Source organism: Pseudophryne corroboree, chromosome 9, assembly GCF_028390025.1.
Source record: "Pseudophryne corroboree isolate aPseCor3 chromosome 9, aPseCor3.hap2, whole genome shotgun sequence".
NCBI classification, from domain to species: domain Eukaryota; kingdom Metazoa; phylum Chordata; class Amphibia; order Anura; family Myobatrachidae; genus Pseudophryne; species Pseudophryne corroboree.
Window position 1 is genome coordinate 491381 of NC_086452.1, and position 27692 is coordinate 519072.

A 27692-nucleotide genomic window follows, 5' to 3' on the forward strand; every position below is an offset into this window, starting at 1 on the left:
TACCGCAGCTGCGTTTGTCGGCATGGCGATGGAAAGCCGGATCCTAAGGGAAAAAAGGCATTCCGGAAGAGGTCATTCCTACCCTGGTCAAAGCCAGAAAGGAGGTGACCGCACAACATTATCACCACGTGTGGCGAAAATTTGTTGCGTGGTGTGAGGCCAGGAAGGCCTCACAAAGAAATTTCAACTCGGTCGTTTCCTGCATTTCCTGCAAACAGGAGTGTCTATGGGCCTCAAATTGGGGTCCATTAAGGTTCAAATTCGGCCCTGTAAATTTTCTTCCAGAAAGAATTGGCTTCAGTTCCTGAAGTCCAGAAGTTTGTCAAGGGAGTATTGCATATACAAACCCCTTTTTTGTGCCTCCAGTGGCACTGTGGGATCTCAACGTAGTTCTGGGATTTCTCAAATCACATTGGTTTAAAACCAGTCAAATATGTGGATTTGCAGCATCTCACATAAAAAGTGACCATGCTCTTGGCCCTGGCCTGGACCAGGCGAGTGTCAAATTGGTGGTTTTTTCTCAAAAAAGCCCATATCTGTTTGTCAGGGCAGAGCTGCGGACTCGTCCCCAGTTCTCTCCCTAAGGTGGTGTCAGTGTTTCACCTGAACCAGCTTATTGTGGTGCCTTGCACCTACTAGGGACTTGGAGGACTCCAAGTTGCTAGAAGTTGTCAGGGCCCTGAAAATATATTCCAGGACAGCTGGAGTCAGAAAATCTGACTCGCTGTTTATACTGTATGCACCCAACAAGTTGGGTGCGCCTGCTTCTAAGCAGTCGATTGCTCGTTGGATTTGTAACACAATTCAACTTGCACATTCTGAGGCAGGCCTGCCACAGTCTAAATCGGTTAAGGCCCATTCCACAAGGAAGGTGGGCTCATCTTGGGCGGCTGCCCGAGAGGTCTCGGCATTACAACTCTGCCGAGCAGCTACGTGGTCAGGGGAGAACACGTTTGTAAAATTCTACAAATTTGATATCCTGGCAAAAGAGGACCTGGAGTTCTCTCATTCGGTGCTGCAGAGTCATCCGCACTCTCCCGCCCGTTTGGGAGCTTTGGTATAATCCCCATGGTCCTTTCAGGAACCCCAGCATCCACTAGGACGATAGAGAAAATAAGAATTTACTTACCGATAATTCTATTTCTCGGAGTCCGTAGTGGATGCTGGGCGCCCATCCCAAGTGCGGATTATCTGCAATACTTGTACATAGTTACAAAAATCGGGTTATTATTGTTGTGAGCCATCTTTTCAGAGGCTCCGCTGTTATCATACTGTTAACTGGGTTTAGATCACAAGTTGTACGGTGTGATTGGTGTGGCTGGTATGAGTCTTACCCGGGATTCAAAATTCCTCCCTTATTGTGTACGCTCGTCCGGGCACAGTACCTAACTGGCTTGGAGGAGGGTCATAGGGGGAGGAGCCAGTGCACACCACCTGATCCTAAAGCTTTGCTTTTTGTGCCCTGTCTCCTGCGGAGCCGCTATTCCCCATGGTCCTTTCAGGAACCCCAGCATCCACTACGGACTCCGAGAAATAGAATTATCGGTAAGTAAATTCTTATTTTTTCATTGAAACTATTAATGCAAACACCCCCTCCCTCCCCCCCCCCAAAAGAAAAAAACAACCCACAAAAACTGGTGTTCTTTTTTTCTTCTGTTTTTTTTCTCCAGCCCGGCCTCTCACCTTGTAGCCGCTCCCTCCTCCCTTTCCATTTGTCTGTAGCCCTTTACCCCCTTTTTTTGTAAAACCTTCAAATAAAATATTTCTTTAAAGAAAAATAATCCAGATCCCGGGTCATATAGTGGAAGTGGCTGAGTTCTCTGGGCGGTGATATTCAGTATACCGGTTGTTCGGATCCTGGCGCACAGTATACCGGCGCCGGAATCCTGACAACCGGCATACCGACACCTTTTCTCCCTCTTGGGAATCCACAACCCCCCTGGAGGGAGAATAGATATCGTTGCGTGCCCCCGTGCCCACAGGGGGCTCATTTGCGCTCTCCCCGCTGTCGGCAGGCCAGCGGTTGGGATCCCGGCACTGGTATGCTGGCCGCCGGGGACTACAGTGATGTGTGCGTCTCTTGTAACACCGATGGAGAGAATTGCGTTGTCACACGTGACCGGGGCGCTGGCGTGTTCAGTAGCAGCTTCTGACATCACAGTTCATTTGTAAATTGCATGTTATGGAATGGTAGTCACAGGTGCGAAGTCTTTCTAATCGCCTGCCCTCAATAATCTATAGACCAGTGCTAGCTAACCTCCAGAGCTACCAACAGTTCAGGTTTTCCAGCTCACCCTGCAGGCGCACGGGTGCAGTCATTACTCACTGACACATTGTAAAAGATTCACAGATGGAGCTAATGACATCACTTGTGATACTGAGAGGAGACCTGGAAAACATGAACTGCTGGTAGGCTACGCCTGCTATAGACCGTACGACACAGCCTGCTGCTATGCTAAAGACAGATCATTGTACCTTTCAGCTCAAGCTTGGGAGAATATGCTGAGTGCGTCCGTCCAGAGCCCAAATCCCAATAACCCTGCGGAGTACTGCTCTACAATTCCCCCCTTGCAGCAAGCCCAGGCTTCCGGGGTCCTCAGCTCTCCTCCTCCCACTGTCATGGTGCCTGTGGGGGTCCTGAAACATCCCGGAACTGAAGGTGAGGCCACTGATTGTCCTGTTTCCAGGTCTGTTCTATTTCTACATATTACAGTGCATGAAGGTTCTTTATCTGTAGATATATAGCGTCTTGTGCACATGGAGATTCGGCTGCCTATTACAGGAGTGTCCTCCACTTCCTGAGCAGTAGGGATGACCATCCACCATTGATGATTCAAAATCATTGTCTATGACTGATGTAGAATACTTTTACCATCGATGGAGTAGAGCCAGATGGTTTCCCGCCATCGATGGTTCAGTGCTACTGAATTGTTTTTTTTCTCTCTCTCTCTCTCTCTCAAAGTGTAGGGCATGCAGCTTAGCCCCGCCTCCTGACAATCTCAAAGCCACGCCCCCGGGCTCTGATTGACCCGCATTTCATTACACAGTAATGCAGGGATGACCATTGATGGATCCCTTCCATATGGTTTTATGGCCATCTCTACTGAGCATTCCAATCTCCCCAGACGCATTATGCAGCTGCGTTTCATGGTCTGTATGTAATGTGTGCCCAGGAAAATAAGCATTTCAGTAAGTGTCTAAGAGGGACATTTACTAAGCAGTGATAAGAGCGGAGAAGTGAGCCAGTGGAGAAGTTCATCAACCAATCAGCAGCTCTGTAACATTTTATAGTATGCAAATTATAGATGTTACTTCTGTGCTGATTGGTTGCCATGGGCAACTTCTCCACTGGCTCACTTCTCTGCTCTTATCACTGCTTAGTAAATGTCCCCCTTAGAGCCAGGGTTGGCTGGTTTAACCCGCTGTGACTATTATACTACAGACATTGTGTTTTATTCAGAATGTTTAATGCCAGTGACGTACCCGGTGCCGACGCTGAATGCCTCCTTTTTGTGCGTGTGTTTCTCTCAAAAGTGCTTTTGCATTTTGTATTACTATTCAGATCTATTTAATTATAACCCTATCTACTTATATTCAGATGTAATAGGAATAATAAGGTGTAAAAAACTGGTTTTATTGAGATAAAATAAATCAAATTAAAGCCTAATAACAATATTAATGTTACAAATCAGTAAAACATGGTTGATCGAGGTTTCTAATACATGATTCCATTTTTTTTCATTAAAATATTAATGCAAAAAAAAAGTTTTTTTTTTAATGTTCTCAAAACTTTTTTTTGTTTTTTGCAATCCTGCTTAGACCTTTTTATTAGACCCCCGTTATACAAACCCAGGCACAGTAAGTGCCAGTGAGACTATTCTGTAACCTGTAGAGGCAATCCACAGAACGTGGGACCAGCTTTTATACTGGGAGCCGCAGGACTCTGAATATGCGCATTTAGTGCCGTACGTGTAGAAGACTGATAATGTGACTGTATGGGGAATGTGGCACAATGTCATTGTATTGGCTCAAAACATTCATAAGGTGATTTCTTTTTCCTTGTAAAAAGAGATGTAGGAAACACAATGAATGTTTTTTCTCTCCTTTTAAAAAAAAAAAAATAATAATAAAAACTAGGGTCACAGTCCAGAGAACAGAGGAGGGTTTGGTTTGCTGATGGTATCTTACCAAATGGAGAAGCTGCTGACGCAGGGAAAGTGAGCGCAGCTCCCGCGGCAGGATCCTTAACGGAATCACATGATGCCACTAAATCCACCCCTAGCAACTCCGCACTCTCAGAGGTAAGATCACAGGACACGATCCACCCAAAGCGATTTATAGAATATAACCAAACGCTGTTGTATGACACATCCTGTGTATATACTGTTACATCCTGTATATACTATTGCATTGTCATAATAGTCCTATGCACAGGGGAGTAACGCTGCTGTAATTGTGGTGTGAATGGCTTATTCTGCTATTGTTACTGTGTAATATGACAGCAGGACTAGAATTACCATCGGCTAATATCATCACACGCCTCCATTTTCTTTTCCAAATAAATTGTTACTTCGCCAATGTACATGGTGGGCGCCACAGGTTTAGTCTGATGGGGCAGAAAAGCGTGGGATGTATGCACATTTTCTCTATCATCCATAGGGGGCGCTGGGGTTCAGTACCACGGTTACAGGTTTATTCTGATGGGGTAGAGAAAGCGTGGGATGTATGTACATTTTCTCTATCATCCATAGGGGGCGCTGGGGTTCAGTACCACGGTTACAGGTTTATTCTGATGGGTTAGAGAAAGCGTGGGATGTATGTACATTTTCTCTATCATCCATAGGGGGCGCTGGGGTTCAGTACCACGGTTACAGGTTTATTGTGATGGGGCAGAGAAAGCGTGGGATGTATGTACATTTTCTCTATCATCCATAGGGGGCGCTGGGGTTCAGTACCACGGTTACAGGTTTATTCTGATGGGGCAGAGAAAGCGTGGTATGTATGTACATTTTCTCTATCATCCATAGGGGGCGCTGGGGTTCAGTACCACGGTTACAGGTTTATTCTGATGGGGCAGAGAAAGCGTGGGATGTATGTACATTTTCTCTATCATCCATAGGGGGCGCTGGGGTTCAGTACCACGGTTACAGGTTTATTCTGATGGGGCAGAGAAAGCGTGGGATGTATGCACATTTTCTCTATCATCCATAGGGGGCGCTGGGGTTCAGTACCACGGTTACAGGTTTATTCTGATGGGGCAGAGAAAGCGTGGGATGTATGTACATGTTCTCTATCATCCATAGGGGGCGCTGGGGTTCCGTACCACTGTTACAGGTTTATTCTGATGGGTCAGAGAAAGCGTGGGATGTATGTACATTTTCTCTATCATCCATAGGGGGCGCTGGGGTTCAGTACCACGGTTACAGGTTTATTCTGATGGGTCAGAGAAAGCGTGGGATGTATGCACATTTTCTCTATCATCCATAGGGGGCGCTGGGGTTCAGTACCACGGTTACAGGTTTATTCTGATGGGGCAGAGAAAGCGTGGGATGTATGTACATTTTCTCTATCATCCATAGGGGGCGCTGGGGTTCAGTACCACGGTTACAGGTTTATTCTGATGGGGCAGAGAAAGCGTGGGATGTATGTACATTTTCTCTATCATCCATAGGGGGCGCTGGGGTTCAGTACCACGGTTACAGGTTTATTCTGATGGATCAGAGAAAGCGTGGGATGTATGTACATTTTCTCTATCATCCATAGGGGGCGCTGGGGCTCAGTACCACGGTTACAGGTTTATTCTGATGGGGCAGAGAAAGCGTGGGATGTATGTTCATTTTCTCTATCATCCATAGGGGGGCGCTGGGGTTCAGTACCACGGTTACAGGTTTATTCTGATGGGGCAGAGAAAGCGTGGGATGTATGTACATTTCTCTGACGTCCTAGTGGATGCTGGGGACTCCGTAAGGACCATGGGGATTAGACGGGCTCCGCAGGAGACTGGGCACTCTAAAGAAAGATTCAGGACTATCTGGTGTGCACTGGCTCCTCCCCCTATGACCCTCCTCCAAGCCTCAGTTAGATTTCTGTGCCCGGCTGAGCTGGATGCACACTAGGGGCTCTCCTGAGCTCCTAGAAAGAAAGTATAGTTTAGGTTTTTTATTTTACAGTGAGACCTGCTGGCAACAGGCTCACTGCACCGAGGGACTAAGGGGAGAAGAAGCGAACCTACCTAACTGGTGGTAGCTTGGGCTTCTTAGGCTACTGGACACCATTAGCTCCAGAGGGATCGAACACAGGACCCGACCTCGTCGTCCGTTCCCGGAGCCGCGCCGCCGTCCCCCTTACAGAGCCAGAAGCAAGAAGGTCCGGAAAATCGGCGGCTGAAGACTTCTGTCTTCCTCCAAGGTAGCGCACAGCACTGCAGCTGTGCGCCATTGCTCCTCATGCACACCACACACTTCGGTCACTGATGGGTGCAGGGCGCTGGGGGGGGGGCGCCCTGAGCAGCAATAATATACACCTTGGCTGGCAAACTAACACCATATATAGCCCCAGGGGCTATATAGGTGTAAATTAACCCCTGCCAGACGTTTTAAAATAGCGGGAGAAAGCCCGCCGAAAAAGGGGCGGAGCCTTCTCCCTCAGCACACTGGCGCCATTTTCCCTCACAGCTTCGCTGGAAGGATCGCTCCCTGGCTCTCCCCTGCAGTCCTGCACTACAGAAAGGGTAAAAAAGAGAGGGGGGGCACAATTTAGGCGCAGTATACAATATATATGCAGCTATAAGGGAAAACACTTTTATAAGGTGATATCCCTGTGATATATAGCGCTCTGGTGTGTGCTGGCATACTCTCCCTCTGTCTCCCCAAAGGGCTTTGTGGGGTCCTGTCCTCTGTCAGAGCATTCCCTGTGTGTGTGCTGTGTGTCGGTACTGCTGTGTCGACATGTATGATGAGGATAATGATGTGGAGGCGGAGCAAATGCCTGTGAATGTGATGTCACCCCCTGCGGGGTCGACACCTGTGTGGATGGACTTATGGAAGGAATTACGTGACAGTGTCAGCTCCTTACATAAAAGGTTTGACGACATAGGACAGCCGGCTACTCAGCTTGTGCCTGTCCAAGCGTCTCAAATGTCATCAGGGGCTGTAAAACGCCCGCTACCTCAGATGACAGATACAGATGTCGACACGGATACCGACTCCAGTGTCGACGACGATGAGACTAGTGTACCCTCCAATAGGTCCACCCGTTACATGATTGAGGCAATGAAAAATGTATTACACATTTCTGATAATACCCCAGGTACCACAAAAAAGGGTATTATGTTTGGTGAGAAAAAACTACCAGTAGTTTTTCCTGCATCTGAGGAATTAAATGAGGTGTGTGAGGAAGCCTGGACTTCCCCCGATAAGAAATTGATAATTTCTAAACGGTTATTGGCAGCGTACCCTTTCCCGCCACAGGATAGGTCACGTTGGGAAACACCCCCTAGGGTAGATAAAGCGCTGACATGCTTATCAAAAAAGGTGGCACTACCGTCTCCGGATACGGCCGCCCTAAAGGAACCTGCTGATAGAAAGCAGGAACATACCCTTAAAGCTATATACACACACACCGGCATTATATTGAGACCCGCTATTGCATCAGCTTGGATGTGCAGTGCTGCAGCTGCGTGGTCAGATTCCCTGTCGGATAACATTGATACCATGGATAGGGACAATATTTTGCTGACGATGGAGCATATAAAAGACGCCGTCTTATACATGCGTGATGCACAGAGGGATATTTGCCGGCTGGCATCAAAAATAAGCGCTATGTCCATTGCCACCAGAAGGGGGTTATGGACTCGGCAATGGTCAGGCGATGCCGACTCGAAGCGGCACATGGAAGTTTTGCCCTATAAAGGGATGGAACTTTTTGGGGATGGTCTGTCAGACCTCGTTTCCACAGCTACTGCTGGGAAATCGACCTTTTTGCCACAGGCTACCCCACAGCAAAAGAAAGCACCGTATTATCAGGTACAGTCCTTTCGGCCCCAGAAAAATAAGAGGGCTAGAGGCTCATCCTTTCTGCCGAGGGGCAGAGGTAGGGGGAAAAAGCTGCAGCACACAGCTAGTTCCCAAGAGCAGAAGTCCTCCCCTGCGTCCGGTAAGTCCACAGCATGACGCTGGGGCTGCTCAGGCGGACCCGGGTACGGTGGGGGCCCGTCTCAGGAATTTCAGCACACAGTGGGCTCTCTCACAGGTGGATCCCTGGGTCCTTCAAGTAGTGTCTCAGGGGTACAGGCTGGAATTCGAGACGTCTCCCCCCTGCCGTTTCCTAAAATCTGCCTTACCGGCAACTCCCTCTGCCAGGGAGGCAGTGTTGGTGGCTATTCAAAAACGATATTCACAGCAAGTGATTGTCAAGGTACCCCTCCTTCAACAGGGAAAGGGTTACTATTCCACAATGTTTGTGGTACCGAAACCGGACGGTTCGGTGAGACCCATCTTAAATTTAAAAGCCTTGAACACTTATATCAAAAGGTTCAGGTTCAAGATGGAATCGCTCAGGGCGGTTATTGCGAGCCGGGACGAGGGGGATTACATGGTCTCCCTGGACATCAAGGATGCGTACCTGCATGTCCCTATTTACCCTCCGCACCAGGAGTACCTCAGATTTGTGGTACAGGACTGTCACTATCAGTTCCAGACGCTGCCGTTTGGGTTATCCACGGCACCGAGGGTCCTTACCAAGGTAATGGCCGAAATGATGATACTCCTTCGCAAGAAGGGAGTTTTAATTATCCCATACTTGGACGATCTCCTGATAAAGGCGAGGTCCAGAGAACAGTTGGTAGTGGGGGTAGCACTTTCTCGGGAAGTGCTACAACAGCACGGCTGGATTCTCAATATTCCAAAGTCACAGCTGGTCCCGACGACACGTCTTCTGTTCCTGGGAATGATTCTGGACACAGACCAGAAAAGAGTGTTTCTTCCAGTGGAAAAAGCCGAGGAGTTGTCATCTCTAGTCAGAGACATCCTAAAACCAGGACAGGTGTCGGTACATAAATGCACACGAGTCCTGGGAAAAATGGTAGCTTCGTACGAAGCAATCCCATTCGGAAGGTTCCACGCAAGGACGTTCCAGTGGGACCTGTTGGACAAATGGTACGGGTCCCATCTCCAGCCTTCGGGGCTGGGGTGCAGTCACACAGGGAAGAAATTTCCAAGGACTGTGGTCAAATCGGGAGATTTCGCTTCACATAAATATTCGGAGCTAAGGGCCATTTACAATGCCCTAAGCCAAGCAAGGCCCCTGCTTCAGAACCAGCCGGTACTGATCCAATCAGACAACATCACGGCGGTCGCCCATGTAAACAGACAGGGCGGCACAAGAAGCAGGATGGCGATGGCAGAAGCCACAAGGATTCTCCGATGGGCAGAGAATCATGTGTTGGCACTGACAGCAGTGTTCATTCCGGGAGTGGACAACTGGGAAGCAGACTTCCTCAGCAGGCACGACCTCCACCCGGGAGAATGGGGACTTCATCCAGAAGTCTTCCAAATGCTGGTAGACCGTTGGGAAAGACCACAGGTGGACATGATGGCGTCCCGCCTCAACAAAAAGTTGAAAAGATATTGCGCCAGGTCAAGGGACCCTCAGGCGATCGCTGTGGACGCTCTAGTGACACCGTGGGTGTACCAGTCGGTTTATGTGTTTCCTCCTCTGCCTCTCATTCCCAAGGTACTGAGAATAATAAGAAAGCGAGGAGTGAAAACTTTACTCGTGGTTCCGGATTGGCCAAGAAGAGCTTGGTACCCGGAACTTCAAGAGATGCTTGCAGAGGACCCTTGGCCTCTGCCGCTCAGACAAGACCTGCTGCAGCAAGGACCCTGTCTGTTCCAAGACTTACCGCGGCTACGTTTGACGGCATGGCGGTTGAACACCGGATCCTAAAGGAAAAGGGCATTCCGGAGGAAGTCATCCCTACCCTGATCAAAGCCAGGAAGGATGTCACCGCAAAACATTATCACCGCATTTGGCGAAAATATGTTGCGTGGTGTGAGGCCAAGAAGGCCCCGACGGAAGAATTTCAGCTGGGTCGATTCCTGCATTCCCTGCAAGCAGGGGTGACGTTGGGCCTCAAATTGGGGTCCATTAAGGTCCAGATTTCGGCTCTGTCGATTTTTCTTCCAAAAAGAACTGGCTTCACTGCCTGAAGTTCAGACGTTTGTCAAAGGAGTTCTGCATATTCAGCCTCCTTTTGTGGCCCCAGTGGCACCTTGGGATCTCAATGTGGTTTTGGAATTCCTGAAATCACATTGGTTCGAGCCACTTAAGACTGTGGATTTGAAATATCTCACGTGGAAAGTGGTCATCATGTTGGCCCTGGCTTCGGCCAGGCGAGTATCAGAATTGGCGGCTTTGTCTTTTAAAAGTCCTTATCTGATTTTCCATATGGATAGGGCAGAGTTGAGGACTCGTCCTCAGTTTCTCCCGAAGGTGGTCTCAGCTTTTCACTTGAACCAACCTATTGTGGTGCCTGCGGCTACTAGGGACTTGGGGGATTCCAAGTTACTGGAAGTAGTCAGGGCCCTGAAAATGTATGTTTCCAGGACGGCTGGAGTCAGGAAGACTGACTCGCTGTTTATCCTGTATGCACCCAACAAGCTGGGTGCTCCTGCTTCTAAGCAGTCTATCGCGCGCTGGATTTGTAGCACTATTCAGCTGGCGCATTCTGCGGTGGGATTACCGCAGCCTAAATCAGTGAAAGCCCATTCCACAAGGAAGGTGGGCTCATCTTGGGCGGCTGCCCGAGGGGTCTCGGCTTTACAACTTTGCTGAGCTGCTACTTGGTCAGGGGCAAACACGTTTGCAAAATTCTACAAATTTGATACCCTGGCTGAGGAGGACCTGGAGTTCTCTCATTCGGTGCTGCAGAGTCATCCGCACTCTCCCGCCCGTTTGGGAGCTTTGGTATAATCCCCATGGTCCTTACAGAGTCCCCAGCATCCACTAGGACGTCAGAGAAAATAAGAATTTACTCACCGGTAATTCTATTTCTCGTAGTCCGTAGTGGATGCTGGGCGCCCATCCCAAGTGCGGATTGTCTGCAATACTTGTAAATAGTTATTGTTACTATAATCGGGTTGTTATTGCGAGCCATCGGTTCAGAGGCTCCATTGTTATCATACTGTTAACCGGGGTTCCTATCACGAGTTATATGGTGTGATTGGTGTGGCTGGTATGAGTCTTACCCGGGATTCAAAAATCCTTCCTTATTGTGTCAGCTCTTCCGGGCACAGTTCCTAACTGAGGCTTGGAGGAGGGTCATAGGGGGAGGAGCCAGTGCACACCAGATAGTCCTGAATCTTTCTTTAGTTGTGCCCAGTCTCCTGCGGAGCCCGTCTATTCCCCATGGTCCTTACGGAGTCCCCAGCATCCACTCTGGACTATGAGAAATAGAATTACCGGTGAGTAAATTCTTATTTTTCTCTATCATTCATAGGGGGCGCTGGGGTTCAGTACCACGGTTACAGGTTTATTCTGATGGGGCAGAGAAAGCGTGGGATGTATGCACATTTTCTCTATAATCCATAGGGGGCGCTGGGGTTCAGTACCACGGTTACAGGTTTATCCTGATGGGGCAGAGAAAGCGTGGGATGTATGTACATGTTCTCTATCATCCATAGGGGGCGCTGGGGTTCAGTACCATGGTTACAGGTTTATTCTGATGGGGCAGAGAAAGCGTGGGATGTATGTACATTTTCTCTATCATCCATAGGGGGCGCTGGGGTTCTGTACCACGGTTACAGGTTTTTTTCTGATGGGGCAGAGAAAGCGTGGGATGTATGTACATTTTCTCTTTCATCCATAGGGGGCGCTGGGGTTCAGTACCACGGTTACAGGTTTATTCTGATGGGGCAGAGAAAGCGTGGGATGTATGTACATTTTCTCTATCATCCATAGGGGGCGCTGGGGTTCAGTACCACGGTTACAGGTTTATTCTGATGGGGCAGAGAAAGCGTGGGATGTATGCACATTTTCTCTATCATCCATAGGGGGCGCTGGGGTTCAGTACCACGGTTACAGGTTTATTCTGATGGGGCAGAGAAAGCGTGGGATGTATGTACATGTTCTCTATCATCCATAGGGGGCGCTGGGGTTCAGTACCACGGTTACAGGTTTATTCTGATGGGGTAGAGAAAGCGTGGGATGTATGTACATTTTCTCTCTCATCCATAGGGGGCGCTGGGGTTCAGTACCACGGTTACAGGTTTATTCTGATGGGTCAGAGAAAGCGTGGGATGTATTTACATTTTCTCTATCATCCATAGGGGGCGCTGGGTCTCAGTACCACGGTTACAGGTTTATCCTGATGGGGCAGAGAAAGCGTGGGATGTATGCGCATTTTCTCTATCATCCATAGGGGGCGCTGGGGTTCAGTACCACGGTTACAGGTTTATTCTGATGGGGTAGAGATAGCGTGGGATGTATGTACATTTTCTCTATCATCCATAGGGGGCGCTGGGGTTCAGTACCACGGTTACAGGTTTATTCTGATGGGGCAGAGAAAGCGTGGGATGTATGTACATTTTCTCTTTCAGCCATAGTGGGCGCTGTGGTTCAGTACCACGGTTACAGGTTTATTCTGATGGGGTAGAGAAAGCGTGGGATGTATGTACATTTTCTCTGTTATCCATAGGGGGCGCTGGGGTTCCGTACCACGGTTACAGGTTTATTCTGATGGGGCATAGAAAGCGTGGGATGTATGTACATTTTCTCTGTTATCCATAGGGGGCGCTGGGGTTTAGTACCACAGTTTCAGGTTTATTCTGATGGGGCAGAGAAAGCATGGGATGTATGTACATTTTCTATATCATCCATAGGGGGCGCTGGAGTTCAGTACCACGGTAACAGGTTTATTCAGTTCAGTTTATTCTGATGGGGCAGAGAAAGCGGGTTCCGGTATGAATGGTCGACCATGTTATGGTCGACAGTCATTAGGTCGACCACTATTGGTCGACATTGACATGGTCGACATGGACACATGGTCGACACATGAAAAGGTCGACATGAGTTTTTTAACTTTTTTGGGTGTCGTTTTTTGCGCAAAGTGACCGGGAACCCCAATTAGTGCACCGCGTCCCCACGCATGGCGCGCTTCGCTCGCCATACTTCGGGCATGATGCCTTCGCTCCGCAACCGCTTCGCTCGGCACAGATTACCGTTCTAATCGTAGTCCACGTGGATCGTTAAGTATGGAAAAGTTTCCCAAAAGAAAAAAAGTTAAAAAACGCATGTCGACCTTTTCATGTGTCGACCTTTCATGTGTCGACCATGTGTCCATGTCGACCATGTCAATGTCGACCAATAGTGGTCGACCTAATGACTGTCGACCATAACATGGTCGACCATCTGAACGGATACCGAGAAAGCGTGGGATGTATGTACATTTTCTCTATCATCCATAGGGGGCGCTGGGGCTCAGTACCACGGTTACAGGTTTATTCTGATGGGGCAGAGAAAGCGTGGGATGTATGTACATTTTCTCTTTCATCCATAGGGGGCGCTGGGGTTCAGTACCACGGTTACAGGTTTATTCTGATGGGGCAGAGAAAGCGTGGGATGTATGTACATTTTCTCTGTTATCAATAGGGGGCGCTGGGGTTTAGTACCACGGTTTCAGGTTTATTCTGATGGGGCAGAGAAAGCGTGGGATGTATGTACATTTTCTCTATCATCCATAGGGGGCGCTGTGGTTCAGTACCACGGTTACAGGTTTATTCTGATGGGGTAGAGAAAGCGTGGGATGTATGTACATTTTCTCTGTTATCCATAGGGGGCACTGGGGTTTAGTACCACGGTTTCAGGTTTATTCTGATGGGGCAGAGAAAGCGTGGGATGTATGTACATTTTCTATATCACCCATAGGGGGCGCTGGAGTTCAGTACCACGGTTACAGGTTTATTCTGATGGGGTAGAGAAAGCGTGGGATGTATGCACATTTTCTCTATCATCCATAGGGGGCGCTGGAGTTCAGTACCACGGTTACAGGTTTATTCTGATGGGGCAGAGAAAGCGTGGGATGTATGTACATGTTCTCTATCATCCATAGGGGGCGCTGGGGTTCAGTACCACGGTTACAGGTTTATTCTGATGGGGCAGAGAAAGCGTGCGATGTATGTACATTTTCTCTATCATCCATAGGGGGCGCTGGGGTTCAGTACCACGGTTACAGGTTTATTCTGATGGGGCAGAGAAAGCGTGGGATGTATGTACATGTTCTCTATCATCCATAGGGGGCGCTGGGGTTCAGTACCACGGTTACAGGTTTATTCTGATGGGGTAGAGAAAGCGTGGGATGTATGTACATTTTCTCTCTCATCCATAGGGGGCGCTGGGGTTCAGTACCACGGTTACAGGTTTATTCTGATGGGTCAGAGAAAGCGTGGGATGTATTTACATTTTCTCTATCATCCATAGGGGGCGCTGGGGCTCAGTACCACGGTTACAGGTTTATCCTGATGGGGCAGAGAAAGCGTGGGATGTATGCACATTTTCTCTATCATCCATAGGGGGCGCTGGGGTTCAGTACCACGGTTACAGGTTTATTCTGATGGGGCAGAGAAAGCGTGGGATGTATGTACATTTTCTCTTTAATCCATAGGGGGCGCTGGGGTTCAGTACCACGGTTACAGGTTTATTCTGATGGGGCAGAGAAAGCGTGGGATGTATGTACATGTTCTCTATCATCCATAGGGGTCGCTGGGGTTCAGTACCACGGTAACAGGTTTATTCTGATGGGGCAGAGAAAGCGTGGGATGTATGTACATTTTCTCTATCATCCATAGGGGGCACTAGGGTTTAGTACCACGGTTACAGGTTTATTCTGATGGGGTAGAGAAAGCGTGGGATGTATGCACATTTTCTCTCTCATCCATAGGGGGCGCTGGGGTACAGACCCACGGTTACAGGTTTATTCTGATGGGGCAGAGAAAGCGTTGGATGTATGTACATTTTCTCTATCATCCATAGGGGGCGCTGGGGTTCCGTACCACGGTTACAGGTTTATTCTGATGGGGCAGAGAAAGTGTGGGATGAATGCACATTTTCTCTATCATCCATAGGGGGCGCTGGGGTTCAGTACCACGGTTACAGGTTTATTCTGATGGGTCAGAGAAAGCGTGGGATGTATGTACATGTTCTCTATCATCCATAGGGGGTGCTGGGGTTCAGACCCACGGTTACAGGTTTATTCTGATGGGGCAGAGAAAGCGTGGGATGTATGTACATTTTCTCTATCATCCATAGGGGGCGCTGGGGTTCCGTACCACGGTTACAGGTTTATTCTGATGGGGCAGAGAAAGCGTGGGATGAATGCACATTTACTCTCTCATCCATAGGGGGCGCTGGGGTTCAGTACCACGGTTACAGGTTTATTCTGATGGGGTAGAGAAAGCGTGGGATGTATGTACATTTTCTCTGTTATCCATAGGGGGCGCTGGGGTTCCGTACCACGGTTACAGGTTTATTCTGATGGGGCAGAGAAAGCGTGGGATGTATGTACATTTTCTCTGTTATCCATAGGGGGCGCTGGGGTTCAGTACCACGGTTACAGGTTTATTCTGATGGGGCAGAGAAAGCGTGGGATGTATTTACATTTTCTCTATCATCCATAGGGGGCGCTTGGTCTCAGTACCACGGTTACAGGTTTATTCTGATGGGGCAGAGAAAGCGTGGGATGTATGTACATTTTCTCTATCATCCATAGTGGGCGCTGTGGTTCAGTACCACGGTTACAGGTTTATTCTGATGGGGTAGAGAAAGCGTGGGATGTATGTACATTTTCTCTATCATCCATAGGGGGCGCTGGGGTTCCGTACCACGGTTACAGGTTTATTCTGATGGGGCAGAGAAAGCGTGGGATGTATGTACATTTTCTCTGTTATCCATAGGGGGCGCTGGGGTTTAGTACCACAGTTTCAGGTTTATTCTGATGGGGCAGAGAAAGCGTGGGATGTATGTACATTTTCTATATCATCCATAGGGGGCGCTGGAGTTCAGTACCACGGTTACAGGTTTATTCTGATGGGGTAGAGAAAGCGTGGGATGTATGCACATTTTCTCTCTCATCCATAGGGGGCGCTGGGGTTCAGACCCACGGTTACAGGTTTATTCTGATGGGGCAGAGAAAGCGGGTTCCGGTATGAATGGTCGACCATGTTATGGTCGACAGTCATTAGGTCGACCACTATTGGTCGACATTGACATGGTCGACATGGACACATGGTCGACACATAAAAGGTCGACACATGAAAAGGTCGACATGAGTTTTTTTACTTTTTTTGGTGTCGTTTTTTGCGCAAAGTGACCGGGAACCCCAATTAGTGCACCGCGTCCCCTCGCATGGCTCGCTTCGCTCGCCATGCTTCGGGCATGATGCCTTCGCTCCGCAACCGCTTCGCTCGGCACAGATTACCGTTCCAATCGTAGTCCACGTGGATCGTTAAGTATGGAAAAGTTTCCCAAAAGAAAAAAAAGTTAAAAAATGCATGTCGACCTTTTCATGTGTCGACCTTTCATGTGTCGACCATGTGTCCATGTCGACCATGTCAATGTCGACCAATAGTGGTCGACCTAATGACTGTCGACCATAACATGGTCGACCATCTGAACGGATACCGAGAAAGCGTGGGATGTATGTACATTTTCTCTATCATCCATAGGGGGCGCTGGGGTTCAGTACCACGGTTACAGGTTTATTCTGATGGGGCAGAGAAAGCGTGGAATGTATGTACATTTTCTCTATCATCCATAGGGGGCGCTGGGGTTCAGTACCACGGTTACAGGTTTATTCTGATGGTGTAGAGAAAGCGTGGGATCTATGTACATTTTCTCTATCATCCATAGGGGGCGCTGGGGTTCAGTACCACGGTTACAGGTTTATCCTGATGGGGTAGAGAAAGCGTGGGATGTATGTACATTTTCTCTATCATCCATAGGGGGCGCTGGGGTTCAGTACCACGGTTACAGGTTTATTCTGATGGGGTAGAGAAAGCGTGGGATGTATGTACATTTTCTCTATCATCCATAGGGGGCGCTGGGGTTCCGTACCACGGTTACAGGTTTATTCTGATGGGGCAGAGAAAGCGTGGGATGTATGTACATTTTCTCTATCATCCATAGGGGGCGCTGGGGTTCAGTACCACGGTTACAGGTTTATTCTGATGGGTTAGAGAAAGCGTGGGATGTATGTACATTTTCTCTATCATCCATAGGGGGCGCTGGGGTTCAGTACCACGGTTACAGGTTTATTCTGATGGGGCAGAGAAAGCGTGGGATGTGTATACATTTTGTCTTTCATCCATAGGGGGCGCTGGGGTTCAGTACCACGGTTCCAGGTTTATTCTTATGGGGCAGAGAAAGCGTGGGATGTATGTACATTTTCTCTATCATCCATAGGGGGCGCTGGGGTTCAGTACCACGGTTACAGGTTTATTCTGATGGGTCAGAGAAAGCGTGGGATGTATGTACATTTTCTCTATCATCCATAGGGGGCGCTGGGGTTCAGTACCACGGTTACAGGTTTATTCTGATGGGGCAGAGAAAGCGTGGGATGTATGTACATTTTCTCTATCATCCATAGGGGGCGCTGGGGTTCAGTACCACGGTTACAGGTTTATTCTGATGGGGTAGAGAAAGCGTGGGATGTATGTACATTTTCTCTATCATCCATAGGGGGCGCTGGGGTTCCGTACCACGGTTACAGGTTTATTCTGATGGGGCAGAGAAAGCGTGGGATGTGTATACATTTTGTCTTTCATCCATAGGGGGCGCTGGGGTTCAGTACCACGGTTCCAGGTTTATTCTGATGGGGCAGAGAAAGCGTGGGATGTATGTACATTTTCTCTATCATCCATAGGGGGCGCTGGGGTTCAGTACCACGGTTACAGGTTTATTCTGATGGGTCAGAGAAAGCGTGGGATGTATGTACATTTTCTCTATCATCCATAGGGGGCGCTGGGGTTCAGTACCACGGTTACAGGTTTATTCTGATGGGGCAGAGAAAGCGTGGGATGTATGTACATTTTCTCTATCATCCATAGGGGGCGCTGGGGTTCAGTACCACGGTTACAGGTTTATTCTGATGGGTCAGAGAAAGCGTGGGATGTATGTACATGTTCTCTATCATCCATAGGGGGCGCTGGGGTTCTGTACCACGGTTACAGGTTTATTCTGATGGGGTAGAGAAAGCGTGGGATGTATGCACATTTTCTCTGTTATCCATAGGGGGCGCTGGGGTTCAGTACCACGGTTACAGGTTTATTCTGATGGGGTAGAGAAAGCGTGGGATGTATGCACATTTTCTCTGTTATCCATAGGGGGCGCTGGGGTTCAGTACCACGGTTACAGGTTTATTCTGATGGGGTAGAGAAAGCGTGGGATGTATGCACATTTTCTCTGTTATCCATAGGGGGCGCTTGGGTTCAGTACCACGGTTACAGGTTTATTCTGATGGGGCAGAGAAAGCGTGGGATGTATGTACATGTTCTCTATCAGCCATAGGGGGCGCTGGGGTTCAGTACCACGGTTACAGGTTTATTCTGATGGGTCAGAGAAAGCGTGGGATGTATGTACATTTTCTCTATCATCCATAGGGGGCGCTGGGGTTCAGTACCACGGTTACAGGTTTATTCTGATGGGGCAGAGAAAGCGTGGGATGTATGTACATTTTCTCTATCATCCATAGGGGGCGCTGGGGTTCAGTACCACGGTTACAGGTTTATTCTGATGGGGCAGAGAAAGCGTGGGATGTATGTACATTTTCTCTATCATCCATAGGGGGCGCTGGGGTTCAGTACCACGGTTACAGGTTTATTCTGATGGGGCAGAGAAAGCGTGGGATGTATATACATTTTCTCTATCATCCATAGGGGGCGCTGGGGTTCTGTACCACGGTTACAGGTTTATTCTGATGGGGCAGAGAAAGCGTGGGATGTATGTACATTTTCTCTATCATCCATAGGGGGCGCTGGGGTTCAGTACCACGGTTGCAGGTTTATTCTGATGGGGTAGAGAAAGCGTGGGATGTATGTACATTTTCTCTCTCATCCATAGGGGGCGCTGGGGTTCAGTACCACGGTTACAGGTTTATTCTGATGGGGCAGAGAAAGCGTGGGATGTGTATACATTTTCTCTTTCATCCATAGGGGGCGCTGGGGTTCAGTACCACGGTTACAGGTTTATTCTGATGGGGCAGAGAAAGCGTGGGATGTATGTACATTTTCTCTATCATCCATAGGGGGCGCTGGGGTTCAGTACCACGGTTACAGGTTTATTCTGATGGGTCAGAGAAAGCGTGGGATGTATGTACATTTTTTCTATCATCCATAGGGGGCGCTGGGGTTCAGTACCACGGTTACAGGTTTATTCTGATGGGGTAGAGAAAGCGTGGGATGTATGTACATTTTCTCTTTCATCCATAGGGGCGCTGGGGTTCAGTACCACGGTTACAGGTTTATTCTGATGGGTCAGAGAAAGCGTGGGATGTATGTACATGTTCTCTATCATCCATAGGGGGCGCTGGGGTTCTGTACCACGGTAACAGGTTTATTCTGATGGGGTAGAGAAAGCGTGGGATGTATGCACATTTTCTCTGTTATCCATAGGGGGCGCTGGGGTTCAGTACCACGGTTACAGGTTTATTCTGATGGGGCAGAGAAAGCGTGGGATGTATGCACATTTTCTCTGTTATCCATAGGGGGCGCTGGGGTTCAGTTCCACGGTTACAGGTTTATTCTGATGGGGCAGAGAAAGCGTGGGATGTATGCACATTTTCTCTATCATCCATAGGGGGCGCTGGGGTTCAGTACCACGGTTACAGGTTTATTCTGATGGGGCAGAGAAAGCGTGGGATGTATGTACATTTTCTCTATCATCCATAGGGGGCGCTGGGGTTCAGTACCACGGTTACAGGTTTATTCTGATGGGGCAGAGAAAGCGTGGGATGTATGTACATTTTCTCCATCATCCATAGGGGCGCTGGGGTTCAGTACCACGGTTACAGGTTTATTCTGATGGGGCAGAGAAAGCGTGGGATGTATGCACATTTTCTCTATCATCCATAGGGGGCGCTGGGGTTCAGTACCACGGTTACAGGTTTATTCTGATGGGGCAGAGAAAGCGTGGGATGTATGCACATTTTCTCTATCATCCATAGGGGGCGCTGGGGTTCAGTACCACGGTTACAGGTTTATTCTGATGGGACAGAAAAAGCATGGGATGTATGCACATTTTCTCTCTCATCCATAGGGGGCGCTGGAGTTCAGACCCACGGTTTCAGGTTTATTCTGATGGGGCAGAGAAAGCGTGGGATGTATGTACATTTTCTATATCATCCATAGGGGGCGCTAGGGTTCAGTACCACGGTTACAGGTTTATTCTGACGGGGCAGAGAAAGCGTAAGATGTATGTACATTTTCTATATCATCCATAGGGGGCGCTAGGGTTCAGTACCACGGTTACAGGTTTATTCTGATGGGGCAGAGAAAGCGGGTTCCGGTATGAATGGTCGACCATGTTATGGTCGACAGTCATTAGGTCGACCACTATTGGTCGACATTGACATGGTCGACATGGACACATGGTCGACACATAAAAGGTCGACACATGAGGGTCGTCATGAGTTTTTTAATTTTTTTGGTGTCGTTTTTTTGCGCAAAGTGACCGGGAACCCCAATTAGTGCACCGCGTCCCCTCGCATGGCTCGCTTCGCTCGCCATGCTTCGGGCATGGTGCCTTCGCTCCGCTACCGCTTCGTTCGGCACAGATTACCGTTCCAATCGTAGTCCACGTGGTTCGTTAAGTATGGAAAAGTTTCCTAAAAGAAAAAAAAGTTAAACGCATGTCGACCTTTTCATGTGTCGACCTTTCATGTGTCGACCATTTTCATGTGTCGACCATGTGTCCATGTCGACCATGTCAATGTCGACCAATAGTGGTCGACCTAATGACTGTCGACCATAACATGTTCGACCATCTGAACGGATACTGAGAAAGCGTGGGATGTATGTACATTTTCTCTATCATTCATAGGGGGTGCTGGAGTTCAGTACCACGGTTACAGGTTTATTCTGATGGGTCAGAGAAAGCGTGGAATGTATGTACATTTTCTCTATCATCCATAGGGGGCGCTGGGGTTCCGTACCACGGTTACAGGTTTATTCTGATGGGGCAGAGAAAGCGTGGGATGTATGTACATTTTCTCTATCATCCATAGGGGGCGCTGGGGTTCAGTACCACGGTTACAGGTTTATTCTGATGGGGTAGAGAAAGCGTGGGATGTATGCACATTTTCTCTATCATCCATAGGGGGCGCTGGAGTTCAGTACCACGTTTACAGGTTTATTCTGATGGGGCAGAGAAAGCGTGGGATGTATGTACATGTTCTCTATCATCCATAGGGGGCGCTGGGGTTCAGTACCACGGTTACAGGTTTATTCTGATGGGGCAGAGAAAGCGTGGGATGTATGTACATTTTCTCTATCATCCATAGGGGGCGCTGGGGTTCAGTACCACGGTTACAGGTTTATTCTGATGGGGCAGAGAAAGCGTGGGATGTATGTACATTTTCTCTATCATCCATAGGGGGCGCTGGGGTTCAGTACCACGGTTACAGGTTTATTCTGATGGGGTAGAGAAAGCGTGGGATGTATGCACATTTTCTCTGTTATCCATAGGGGGCGCTGGGGTTCAGTACCACGGTTACAGGTTTATTCTGATGGGGCAGAGAAAGCGTGGGATGTATGCACATTTTCTCTGTTATCCATAGGGGGCGCTGGGGTTCAGTTCCACGGTTACAGGTTTATTCTGATGGGGCAGAGAAAGCGTGGGATGTATGCACATTTTCTCTATCATCCATAGGGGGCGCTGGGGTTCAGTACCACGGTTACAGGTTTATTCTGATGGGGCAGAGAAAGCGTGGGATGTATGTACATTTTCTCTATCATCCATAGGGGGCGCTGGGGTTCAGTACCACGGTTACAGGTTTATTCTGATGGGGCAGAGAAAGCGTGGGATGTATGTACATTTTCTCCATCATCCATAGGGGCGCTGGGGTTCAGTACCACGGTTACAGGTTTATTCTGATGGGGCAGAGAAAGCGTGGGATGTATGCACATTTTCTCTATCATCCATAGGGGGCGCTGGGGTTCAGTACCACGGTTACAGGTTTATTCTGATGGGGCAGAGAAAGCGTGGGATGTATGCACATTTTCTCTATCATCCATAGGGGGCGCTGGGGTTCAGTACCACGGTTACAGGTTTATTCTGATGGGACAGAAAAAGCATGGGATGTATGCACATTTTCTCTCTCATCCATAGGGGGCGCTGGAGTTCAGACCCACGGTTTCAGGTTTATTCTGATGGGGCAGAGAAAGCGTGGGATGTATGTACATTTTCTATATCATCCATAGGGGGCGCTAGGGTTCAGTACCACGGTTACAGGTTTATTCTGACGGGGCAGAGAAAGCGTGGGATGTATGTACATTTTCTATATCATCCATAGGGGGCGCTAGGGTTCAGTACCACGGTTACAGGTTTATTCTGATGGGGCAGAGAAAGCGGGTTCCGGTATGAATGGTCGACCATGTTATGGTCGACAGTCATTAGGTCGACCACTATTGGTCGACATTGACATGGTCGACATGGACACATGGTCGACACATAAAAGGTCGACACATGAGGGTCGTCATGAGTTTTTTAATTTTTTTGGTGTCGTTTTTTTGCGCAAAGTGACCGGGAACCCCAATTAGTGCACCGCGTCCCCTCGCATGGCTCGCTTCGCTCGCCATGCTTCGGGCATGGTGCCTTCGCTCCGCTACCGCTTCGTTCGGCACAGATTACCGTTCCAATCGTAGTCCACGTGGTTCGTTAAGTATGGAAAAGTTTCCTAAAAGAAAAAAAAGTTAAACGCATGTCGACCTTTTCATGTGTCGACCTTTCATGTGTCGACCATTTTCATGTGTCGACCATGTGTCCATGTCGACCATGTCAATGTCGACCAATAGTGGTCGACCTAATGACTGTCGACCATAACATGTTCGACCATCTGAACGGATACTGAGAAAGCGTGGGATGTATGTACATTTTCTCTATCATTCATAGGGGGTGCTGGAGTTCAGTACCACGGTTACAGGTTTATTCTGATGGGTCAGAGAAAGCGTGGAATGTATGTACATTTTCTCTATCATCCATAGGGGGCGCTGGGGTTCCGTACCACGGTTACAGGTTTATTCTGATGGGGCAGAGAAAGCGTGGGATGTATGTACATTTTCTCTATCATCCATAGGGGGCGCTGGAGTTCAGTACCACGTTTACAGGTTTATTCTGATGGGGCAGAGAAAGCGTGGGATGTATGTACATGTTCTCTATCATCCATAGGGGGCGCTGGGGTTCAGTACCACGGTTACAGGTTTATTCTGATGGGGCAGAGAAAGCGTGGGATGTATGTACATTTTCTCTATCATCCATAGGGGGCGCTGGGGTTCAGTACCACGGTTACAGGTTTATTCTGATGGGGCAGAGAAAGCGTGGGATGTATGTACATTTTCTCTATCATCCATAGGGGGCGCTGGGGTTCAGTACCACGGTTACAGGTTTATTCTGATGGGGTAGAGAAAGCGTGGGATGTATGCACATTTTCTCTGTTATCCATAGGGGGCGCTGGGGTTCAGTACCACGGTTACAGGTTTATTCTGATGGGGCAGAGAAAGCGTGGGATGTATGCACATTTTCTCTGTTATCCATAGGGGGCGCTGGGGTTCAGTTCCACGGTTACAGGTTTATTCTGATGGGGCAGAGAAAGCGTGGGATGTATGCACATTTTCTCTATCATCCATAGGGGGCGCTGGGGTTCAGTACCACGGTTACAGGTTTATTCTGATGGGGCAGAGAAAGCGTGGGATGTATGTACATTTTCTCTATCATCCATAGGGGGCGCTGGGGTTCAGTACCACGGTTACAGGTTTATTCTGATGGGGCATAGAAAGCGTGGGATGTATGTACATTTTCTCCATCATCCATAGGGGCGCTGGGGTTCAGTACCACGGTTACAGGTTTATTCTGATGGGGCAGAGAAAGCGTGGGATGTATGCACATTTTCTCTATCATCCATAGGGGGCGCTGGGGTTCAGTACCACGGTTACAGGTTTATTCTGATGGGGCAGAGAAAGCGTGGGATGTATGCACATTTTCTCTATCATCCATAGGGGGCGCTGGGGTTCAGTACCACGGTTACAGGTTTATTCTGATGGGACAGAAAAAGCATGGGATGTATGCACATTTTCTCTCTCATCCATAGGGGGCGCTGGAGTTCAGACCCACGGTTTCAGGTTTATTCTGATGGGGCAGAGAAAGCGTGGGATGTATGTACATTTTCTATATCATCCATAGGGGGCGCTAGGGTTCAGTACCACGGTTACAGGTTTATACTGACGGGGCAGAGAAAGCGTGGGATGTATGTACATTTTCTATATCATCCATAGGGGGCGCTAGGGTTCAGTACCACGGTTACAGGTTTATTCTGATGGGGCAGAGAAAGCGGGTTCCGGTATGAATGGTCGACCATGTTATGGTCGACAGTCATTAGGTCGACCACTATTGGTCGACATTGACATGGTCGACATGGACACATGGTCGACACATAAAAGGTCGACACATGAGGGTCGTCATGAGTTTTTTTAATTTTTTTGGTGTCGTTTTTTTGCGCAAAGTGACCGGGAACCCCAATTAGTGCACCGCGTCCCCTCGCATGGCTCGCTTCGCTCGCCATGCTTCGGGCATGGTGCCTTCGCTCGCTACCGCTTCGTTCGGCACAGATTACCGTTCCAATCGTAGTCCACGTGGTTCGTTAAGTATGGAAAAGTTTCCTAAAAGAAAAAAAAGTTAAACGCATGTCGACCTTTTCATGTGTCGACCTTTCATGTGTCGACCATTTTCATGTGTCGACCATGTGTCCATGTCGACCATGTCAATGTCGACCAATAGTGGTCGACCTAATGACTGTCGACCATAACATGTTCGACCATCTGAACGGATACTGAGAAAGCGTGGGATGTATGTACATTTTCTCTATCATTCATAGGGGGTGCTGGAGTTCAGTACCACGGTTACAGGTTTATTCTGATGGGTCAGAGAAAGCGTGGAATGTATGTACATTTTCTCTATCATCCATAGGGGGCGCTGGGGTTCCGTACCACGGTTACAGGTTTATTCTGATGGGGCAGAGAAAGCGTGGGATGTATGTACATTTTCTCTATCATCCATAGGGGGCGCTGGGGTTCAGTACCACGGTTACAGGTTTATTCTGATGGGGTAGAGAAAGCGTGGGATGTATGCACATTTTCTCTATCATCCATAGGGGGCGCTGGAGTTCAGTACCACGTTTACAGGTTTATTCTGATGGGGCAGAGAAAGCGTGGGATGTATGTACATGTTCTCTATCATCCATAGGGGGCGCTGGGGTTCAGTACCACGGTTACAGGTTTATTCTGATGGGGCAGAGAAAGCGTGGGATGTATGTACATTTTCTCTATCATCCATAGGGGGCGCTGGGGTTCAGTACCACGGTTACAGGTTTATTCTGATGGGGCAGAGAAAGCGTGGGATGTATGTACATTTTCTCTATCATCCATAGGGGGCGCTGGGGTTCAGTACCACGGTTACAGGTTTATTCTGATGGGGTAGAGAAAGCGTGGGATGTATGCACATTTTCTCTGTTATCCATAGGGGGCGCTGGGGTTCAGTACCACGGTTACAGGTTTATTCTGATGGGGCAGAGAAAGCGTGGGATGTATGCACATTTTCTCTGTTATCCATAGGGGGCGCTGGGGTTCAGTTCCACGGTTACAGGTTTATTCTGATGGGGCAGAGAAAGCGTGGGATGTATGCACATTTTCTCTATCATCCATAGGGGGCGCTGGGGTTCAGTACCACGGTTACAGGTTTATTCTGATGGGGCAGAGAAAGCGTGGGATGTATGTACATTTTCTCTATCATCCATAGGGGGCGCTGGGGTTCAGTACCACGGTTACAGGTTTATTCTGATGGGGCAGAGAAAGCGTGGGATGTATGTACATTTTCTCCATCATCCATAGGGGCGCTGGGGTTCAGTACCACGGTTACAGGTTTATTCTGATGGGGCAGAGAAAGCGTGGGATGTATGCACATTTTCTCTATCATCCATAGGGGGCGCTGGGGTTCAGTACCACGGTTACAGGTTTATTCTGATGGGGCAGAGAAAGCGTGGGATGTATGCACATTTTCTCTATCATCCATAGGGGGCGCTGGGGTTCAGTACCACGGTTACAGGTTTATTCTGATGGGACAGAAAAAGCATGGGATGTATGCACATTTTCTCTCTCATCCATAGGGGGCGCTGGAGTTCAGACCCACGGTTTCAGGTTTATTCTGATGGGGCAGAGAAAGCGTGGGATGTATGTACATTTTCTATATCATCCATAGGGGGCGCTAGGGTTCAGTACCACGGTTACAGGTTTATTCTGACGGGGCAGAGAAAGCGTGGGATGTATGTACATTTTCTATATCATCCATAGGGGGCGCTAGGGTTCAGTACCACGGTTACAGGTTTATTCTGATGGGGCAGAGAAAGCGGGTTCCGGTATGAATGGTCGACCATGTTATGGTCGACAGTCATTAGGTCGACCACTATTGGTCGACATTGACATGGTCGACATGGACACATGGTCGACACATAAAAGGTCGACACATGAGGGTCGTCATGAGTTTTTTAATTTTTTTGGTGTCGTTTTTTTGCGCAAAGTGACCGGGAACCCCAATTAGTGCACCGCGTCCCCTCGCATGGCTCGCTTCGCTCGCCATGCTTCGGGCATGGTGCCTTCGCTCCGCTACCGCTTCGTTCGGCACAGATTACCGTTCCAATCGTAGTCCACGTGGTTCGTTAAGTATGGAAAAGTTTCCTAAAAGAAAAAAAAGTTAAACGCATGTCGACCTTTTCATGTGTCGACCTTTCATGTGTCGACCATTTTCATGTGTCGACCATGTGTCCATGTCGACCATGTCAATGTCGACCAATAGTGGTCGACCTAATGACTGTCGACCATAACATGTTCGACCATCTGAACGGATACTGAGAAAGCGTGGGATGTATGTACATTTTCTCTATCATTCATAGGGGGTGCTGGAGTTCAGTACCACGGTTACAGGTTTATTCTGATGGGTCAGAGAAAGCGTGGAATGTATGTACATTTTCTCTATCATCCATAGGGGGCGCTGGGGTTCCGTACCACGGTTACAGGTTTATTCTGATGGGGCAGAGAAAGCGTGGGATGTATGTACATTTTCTCTATCATCCATAGGGGGCGCTGGAGTTCAGTACCACGTTTACAGGTTTATTCTGATGGGGCAGAGAAAGCGTGGGATGTATGTACATGTTCTCTATCATCCATAGGGGGCGCTGGGGTTCAGTACCACGGTTACAGGTTTATTCTGATGGGGCAGAGAAAGCGTGGGATGTATGTACATTTTCTCTATCATCCATAGGGGGCGCTGGGGTTCAGTACCACGGTTACAGGTTTATTCTGATGGGGCAGAGAAAGCGTGGGATGTATGTACATTTTCTCTATCATCCATAGGGGGCGCTGGGGTTCAGTACCACGGTT

At 48.6% G+C, this 27692-nt stretch overlaps 1 protein-coding gene across 3 annotated transcripts in view; it reads left to right on the forward strand.

Moving 5' to 3' along the window:
• The window catches only part of ZFYVE9 (zinc finger FYVE-type containing 9), a 418761-nt gene that overhangs the window by 192337 nt on the left and 198732 nt on the right, over nt 1–27692 (forward strand). For all 3 annotated transcript variants that reach the window (XM_063938878.1, XM_063938877.1, XM_063938876.1), the window contains 2 exons: nt 2483–2659; nt 4138–4301. In XM_063938878.1, the coding sequence (XP_063794948.1) occupies nt 2483–2659; nt 4138–4301 (341 nt within the window). The remainder of the gene's footprint in view (nt 1–2482; nt 2660–4137; nt 4302–27692) is intronic.